Source organism: Stylophora pistillata, chromosome 13 (genome assembly GCF_964205215.1).
Source record: "Stylophora pistillata chromosome 13, jaStyPist1.2, whole genome shotgun sequence".
Lineage (NCBI taxonomy): Eukaryota > Metazoa > Cnidaria > Anthozoa > Scleractinia > Pocilloporidae > Stylophora > Stylophora pistillata.
This window is the reverse complement of record NC_142531.1, coordinates 10,741,204-10,748,789: the sequence shown is the minus strand read 5'-3', so window position 1 is coordinate 10,748,789 and position 7,586 is coordinate 10,741,204. Positions and strand designations below refer to the sequence as shown.

The 7,586-nt window shown below is 38.8% G+C and overlaps 1 protein-coding gene across 1 annotated transcript; it reads left to right on the top strand.

Moving 5' to 3' along the window:
- Window positions 1-697: 697 nt before the first annotated feature.
- Window positions 698-3,231, top strand: LOC148717602 (uncharacterized). The gene is made up of 3 exons (XM_088742882.1): window positions 698-1,013; window positions 1,513-1,821; window positions 2,609-3,231. Exons 2-3 carry the CDS (start codon window positions 1,707-1,709, stop codon window positions 2,890-2,892), a joined length of 399 nt encoding a protein of 132 aa, XP_088599008.1. The 5' UTR covers window positions 698-1,013; window positions 1,513-1,706; the 3' UTR covers window positions 2,893-3,231.
- Window positions 3,232-7,586: the final 4,355 nt, after the last annotated feature.

The following is a 7,586-nucleotide window of genomic DNA, read 5'->3' as shown; positions in this document are numbered from 1 at the left end:
TCACGTCCGCAACAAATTTTGGTCATGTCCACAACACAACATTTTTATTCTTTATATATATTATTTGTTATTTATTTCCCAATTAACAGATAAAAGCAATGAAGATAGCATTTTAACTTCAGTGGCATATTACTCTGAACGTTATTAGGGGTGAATGAAAAGCTCTTTCCTGAACATCCCCAAAATGTCACATCCGCAACAAATTTTGGTCACATCTGCAACACAACGTTTTTGTTAATAAATCCGTGGTAACAAGTAATTTCTATAATACCTTTTCAGATTTATAAAGCACAATTACTATAATTGCATTTAGTTAGTATATGCAGTTTTTTTTAAAAGGTTTTCAATTCACAGGAAATTTGAAGTAACCAAAAGCAATTCAAATCAATGGTTGTGTTAGGAGTCACATCCGCAACACACTTTGAAAAATTCTTTTCTCTGGATCTCTAAGAGATAGTCAAAATTTTTTCTAGCAAAATAAAAGGTACTTCAAGGGTAATTTTATGACATGACTCATTTCGATTCAAATAGTGTGGATCTGGCTTTAGGAGACATTTCATACCCAAATTTTGCCTCTAAATGTCACGTCCGCAACGTGGAATTGACCATTAGACAGAAAAATGATAATGAAAAATATTTTACTTTTATTATTGCAGCAGTGAAAAAGTTTTAATAGTATCTACTTTTTCTTTACCAGGAGCCTTCATTCCGTTTCTTTTCATAACACTGTTTGTGACCATAGTGTCAGTTCTTGCTGAAGAAAGGGTTTTCAATGCCATCACTTCATCAAAGGCCTTTTACATTATTGGTAGCTGTCATGGCCTGGCTGTGCCATGTTTGGTCTACCTGGTTAATAACAGTGTCATCTCCATCACAAATACAACTGATCATACAGCATTAGAGGTATGCTGGCACTTCATGGCATCGCTATTCCTTGTGTGTTGTCCTGTGTAATGCTGTCTTCAACTGGAGTCGTGATCTGCTTGCTGTGGCTTCCACAGTTGGGAGACAAGGTATCATGAGATTTGAACATGAATTGAAGTATTCTTTTGTTTTTTCATTCCCTTTTGGTGAGACATTGTATGCAAAGGGAATGACCTCTGTGTGGGTTCATTGAGGCTTATATTTCCCTGTAAATTGGTGGTGTCAATTTGAAGCCCATCGAAAACTTGTTTTGTTTTAAAGATTCTGAAATGCAGATTTACTGAAAACTTAAATTTAAGGTACAAATGTTTTATTGTTGTTGTTGTTGTTACTATTATTAAATATTATTATAATTGATATTTCATGTTTTCTTGTGGGTAAAGTTAAGTCCTGCTTGGTGAAGTCTGTTTAGCTTTTCAACTCCTAAAATTTATCATCTAGCAATGAAGTTACTTCTCTTAATAGTTTATCCATCAAATCAGGCAATGTGAATAAATGGACTTAAGAGCTGAAAGACAAACAATCTTTAAGTTCCATCACTAGATGTAAAAACTGACTTGTATTTGCAAATAACTGTATTCTTAACAGGGAGAATAGAAGGTGTGTTGAAAGAAGGTGTACCAACAGACAGAGAAATTGCTGAATTTGCTTCACACATTGTGGAAATCTGGAAACGTCTCAGCCGAGCTTTGGGCATCCAAGAAACCATCATAGTACAGATACAGATTGATGAAGATAATGTGTACGAAAGGGCATTCTCATGTTTAAATAAGTGGCGTCAAATGATGGGAGGTCAGGCAAATAATGAGGCTCTGGCTCAAGCTTTGGGGCGCGAGGAGATAGCAAGAAATGATTTGATTCAAAGATTTTGTTATGCTGTTTCGGAAGAACCAGATGGTAAAGTGTTACTTGTTTATAAAAGTTTTTTCTTTTGACAATAACACCCCACATTACTCAAACAACAACAAACATATGAAACATATGTATGAACTGCGGTTATGAAACGTATATGAGCACGATCCTTCGCAGTAAAGCACTATTTGCGCAATAGTGAAAATCAGACCTGAAAAAAATTTCAGGCCTTTACGGAATTCGAACCACTGACCTCTGCGATACTAGTGCAGCGCTCTACCAAATTGTTGAGCTAACAAGCCAACTGGGAGCAGGCCATCAAATTAATTCCACGTAAACCCGTAGATGATAAATCAAACAACAACAAACATATGAAACATATGTATGAACTGCGGTTATGAAACGTATATGTGCACGATCCTTCGCAGTAAAGCAGTATTTGAGCAATGATTTTCACTATTGCTCAAATAGTGCTTTACTGCGAAGGATCGTGCACATATACGTTTCATAACCGCAGTTCATACATATGTTTCATATGTTTGTTGTTGTTTGATTTATCATCTACGGGTTTATGTCGAATTAATTTGATGGCCTGCTCCCAGTTGGCTTGTTAGCTCAATTGGTAGAGCGCTGCACTAGTATCGCAGAGGTCAGTGGTTCGAATCCCGTACAGGCCTGAAATTTTTTTCAGGTCTGATTTTCACTATTGCTCAAATAGTGCTTTACTGCGAAGGATCGTGCACATATACACCCCACATTACTACTGGATTAAAACTAATTCCAATTTTTGATGATTATACAAATCATATATATCTTTCTTATTTAATTTCAGGGGCGACAGACGGGCGACGAGGCGATGAACACAGACGGGCAACGAGGAAAGGTGATGTCAGCAATCACATTGCTGAACACCATCGACTTACCAACCACAACATTGGCTGGGACTCTGCGCAATGCCTAACCTACAGCACTGACTATTTTCAACGACTGACTCTGGAAAGCTGGTTTACTAACTTAGAACAGACTCCCCTAAACAGATGTCAACAACTACCCGCTCCATACAAACGACTCACTCACGACATAAACATCACAAACGACCGAAAAAGAACGACCTAACTTTACCGACGGATCGAAACAAACCAATCACGACCGACTTACGTCACTTGAGTCTTACAGCCAATAACATCACGGCAAAACCAACCGATCATTTCACACGAACTGGAATAAGAACATTCTACTGACAACAATCATTCACTTGACTCTGATGATGACTTCCGCACAGGTTGTCGAAACGTCAGTCACTACCACCGACAACAGTCCTTCTCAGGACTACACTCACCCGGACGATCAGACTACACCTTCAAACCTTTTTTCATTGAAAAATTGATTAAAGAGAGTTTTCTGGTCGCACTGTCAAAGAAACCAAAATAAAAAGGTTTTGTTCGCAAGCACAAATATCTTTTAGATTCGACTCTGAGACAGTAAGGCACGCATTAAAGTGATTCTAAGAAGGACTCAAAGCACATTAGTGCTCAAGAACGTAAAACATACTACTATTGTTATCATTAAGGACGGCATTGAGAAAGCCAAAACTGAAAAAATGACAGCTAAACAGTTCGAACAATCGCGTGAGCGGGCTTAAATGAGGGGTATCGAACGGTCCCATTCAATTTAAAAGAGCTCGTAAAACTTGGCATTTGCTCGAACTACTCGCAAAAATTACACGGGAGCTCGCTTGCTCGTGGTCGCAAAATTTTTGGAACTACTCGCATGCTCGCATTCTCGTTAACTTGTTCTCGACTGCACGAAATTTCGTTAATCCTGCTTCGTAGTTATTTTTATACATATATAAACGATAAAGCAGTTATAATATGGTTAAAAAAAAAAAGGTTGAAACATCCTTACTTCTGGCTACAGTCTTTCTTCAAGAGTTCAGCCGGTGGCTTATTTGGAGGCGCTGTATGTATTATCGGGAAAACGCACAAAGCTCTTTGACAAGCATTTCGTTGATTGGTTTATTCTTTAGCATATTTGACCGTCACAGGCTTTCTGCTTGAGAGGGTTCAGTTCCGCAGTTTAAATATGTGATCTTTCATCTATTGACTTGTTTCTTCATCATCTACGGGTATATTACAAACTCACAACATGACCAGCTCCCAGTAGGGTTAGCTTGATTGCTTAGTTGGCATTCTTATCCCGTTCAGGCAGATAAAAAAAGAAGGCCTGGTCGCATGTTGTTAACAAGTACCCAAAATATTTCATTTCTGTTAATACTTGTTGGTTTTGCTCGTATCCTCAATAGATTTCCTTTCATTACTTGAAGCTAGCCTTAAAATTGTTGTTTCTTGGACGTGCTCGACGGACAAGCTCGACGTGACGGGAGGTGATATAATCTTGTGTGGAGACAACATTACTTGCGAACCTATGTTCATCTATTAAATTCCCAGTTTATTAGCAAATTATCAGGGTTTGTAGATATGATGGATTTTCCAGTGGGCAATGTGAAATAAAATGAACGGAGTCTATATTTTTAAACAGTGTACTCGGATCGCATTTTGTAGTGGTTTTTTCAACCTTGGAAGCATCCTGGCTACTAGCTTTTATATAATCTCATGCCAAACGGTGGCATGAGATTAAACACCCGATTAAACAAAACAGCATTAATAACAACCCTCGGTCGTTTGGGCTTCACCGGCTCAGGGAAGTTCTCAAATGAAATGTTGCTTTAATCATTTTGATCAGAAACCTTAGGCTTAGCCAAACGAGGAGACATGTCTAGAAACTATGTTTCCATGTCGTACGGAAACACGAAATGTAAGAGTTCTTTACGAAAGGCAATCATCCAATGAATCATATTCATTTTAAATGGTCAGGAGTGAAAGCAGAGCGGATAGATTCTGCCAATCACTAATCCCCCTCCTCCTGTTTCTAAGACTCACTTTGTTTTCTATCGTAAGTCAGTAGGAGGGCTTCTGCCCGTTTAAAAATACCACAACAGGCCTAGGTGCTAAGCTGGATTTTTACATGAACATTACCAAAGGGAACAAGCAGGAGTTGAAGCAGGCCATTGCTATATACGTTCCAGTCAGTATCCTCATCAACACCCAACTAAAGACTTTTAAATTCTACGGATCAGGAATTTATTATGACTCTGACTGCAGTAAGGAGGGAGGCCTTGGGATTTTCGGTTTTGCGGTTTTGACTGTTTTTTAAATCGATTTTTGGGCCGAAAAGGTTCGGTTTTTCGTTTTTGATGTCCAGAGCGGTTTGCGGATTTTACGTGTTTTGGATTCGGTTTTCGGTTTTCACGAAAACCCTGATGCAGTTTTCGGTTTTGCTGCCTTTTTCGTCGGTTTTTGGGTTTTGGAGGTTTTTTTCTCCGGTTTTGCGGTTTTCCAGAGGCCCTAATGCCCTCCACAGTAAGTAATTTACACGTATTGTAATTTGAAGTGCCCCTGAGACGAAAATCGACCATTTTATTTTGGGCTTATTTGTTTCCAGAATGTTGAATTGAGTCGAGCTAAAGCAATTTTCGCCATCAAAAACTAAAACAAAAAACAAAAAACAAAAACAAACAAAAACGCCTTCGATGACCAATTTTTACTGCTTCAAAGTCAGTCGTCCAAAAATCGTCCGCCATTCCTTAGACCCTCAGAGTGACTAGCATCTGATCTCTACTTACAATGTAACCTTTGATTCAAAATATGGAAGTTGCAAGAATAAAAGAAAATGATCAGCACCTTGAAAAGCTCTCGATTGCTTAAGAAAAACTCCTTGTCAGCACCTGAGAACGTGTATGAAGAACAGTACAGAGAATTCATATACTGATATTAGGGTATAATTAGTTGAAGGATTTCATTCACGAGGTACGATTCATCCTAACCAGTGAAGGCGGCCAATTTGATGAGTTACCTATCCTCGCTTTCAGCTCATGCATTGGATCACGTGGCCTTAGCTGTCGGATATGGAGTTGAAAAGGGTGAACCCTATTGGCTGATTAAGAATTCTTGGTCAAAAGCTTGGGAAAATGAGGGATATATCAAGATCGCCATGAAAAATGGCAATTGTGGTGTTCTGCAGAAGGCTGTCGGCGTGGTCAGGATCAGAGATGATTAAATTGAAAGAATTGGTGTTTGATATAAGAACACGTCGTTAGCAGAGTCTGATCAGTTTCCTCTCTCTTTTTATGAGGTGACTATGAACACAAACAGCATTTTTGTCTCAGGCTTTTTTGGGGCACCTGCTGTAGTCGTCGGGCGGGTAATAGTTCAGAGCACCTTCGTCGGGTATCATAAATTTCTCAAGAAGGTGTATAGATGGCTTGGTAGAGCTACTTTATTTCGAAGCTTGATCGCCTTTTTTTTTGGCTTATTTGTACTTTATTCGTAACTTAGTCGTAGGCTTAGCTTTGTCGTACTACATTCGTAGCTTAGACTTGACTATATTCGTTGGCTTAGTCGTGCTATATTTGTGGCTTAGTTGTATTTTATTCGTAGCTTTGTTGTACTACATTCGTAACTTAGACGTGACTATATTCTTGGCTTAGTCGTGCCATGTTTGTGGCCTTATCGTATTATTTTCGTAGCTCGGTCGTACTACATTCGTAGCCTACTTTGTCCTTATCGAAATTCGTAGAGTAGTCATATTTTGCTCGCGAAGCAGTTTCGCTGGGCTCTTATCAAGATCTTACGACATTCAATGCAACGTAGCTACAGGTCGCACTATATTCTTGACAGTCCTCAACATTTGATAGTTTCCATTCTGCAGTCTCAACGCTCCGTCATATTAAGTTTAGGTAAGATGAATTGGCTTAAGTAGTGTTTACGGTTGCCTGAGGTTAATTTCCGACACAAAAAATGTTATGCTGCTGTTGTCTGAATGTTCATCGGTGCTCGAATAATTGGCCTGTGAAACTTTCTTTTTTCAAAATTCGCTACAGTCTTTTCTGCTGACAAGTTGTTCAGTTAAAGAGAAATGCACATTCTGTCTTTTGTTGTTGTTCACACGGCTTTCAGATGTGTTTTGTAAAGCAAGTGCCCTAAAGTAAGTCACAGTACTATCAATAATAACTATGTAAAGCATTGATTTTGTAATCATGATTGTTTACGTAGTTTTTGTATGCCATGTTTGCACAGAGACTAACCAGCCGCACCAGTAAAGGGCCCAAAATAATTGGGAATGTACCGTTAATACACCAGTTAAACTGAAGTATTAAAAATGAAAATGAATATTGAATTAAACTTTGTAAGAAATGTTGCATATTGTCAAATTACTGCTTTTTTCTTGCGCTCTATTCCTGTTCTAAATACCCCAGCGATGTTCCTCCTTGTTATCGCAGGGCGCTTTGCGCCATAAACTTTCATAGTCTTGTTTTGTTTTTGGCTTCGAGAGATGTTATTTTTAGGGATCTTTCCTGCGTCATTTTAAAAGGAGTACTTTTCGGTGAAGCTTCTGGAAATTCTTGGTCCGTCCCTAATAACAGGGGAAGCTTTGTTACTTAAAGCTAGCATCAGTAGAAGTAAAACTAGGTTCCGCGGTGAATGATTCTCAGTTTAGTAATGGCTAGCGTTACTCACCACATCATGGCACATATGGATGTCGTTACATCAATATTTGGAGCGGCGGGGAAGTTGATTGGTTGAGTTATCAAAAGCCCGAACCAATCCATCGCCTGATCCTGAATTTATTTAACTTCTCCCGCGTGAGAATAAACGTCTATTGCCTCTTGTCACACGCAGGGAAAGTTACTAAGACATAGGTTCTCAACAAGATTTTGCAATGTCGCCGTATTATGGCTGCTGGGATCCTGA

Bases quoted from the DNA above. Each gene is read 5' to 3' on its own strand.
- LOC148717602 (XM_088742882.1), top strand. From the start codon at position 1,707: ATGATGGGAGGTCAGGCAAATAATGAGGCTCTGGCTCAAGCTTTGGGG. The intron at 1,822-2,608 runs GTAAAGTGTTAC...ATTTAATTTCAG, and splicing joins TGTTTCGGAAGAACCAGATG to GGGCGACAGACGGGCGACGA.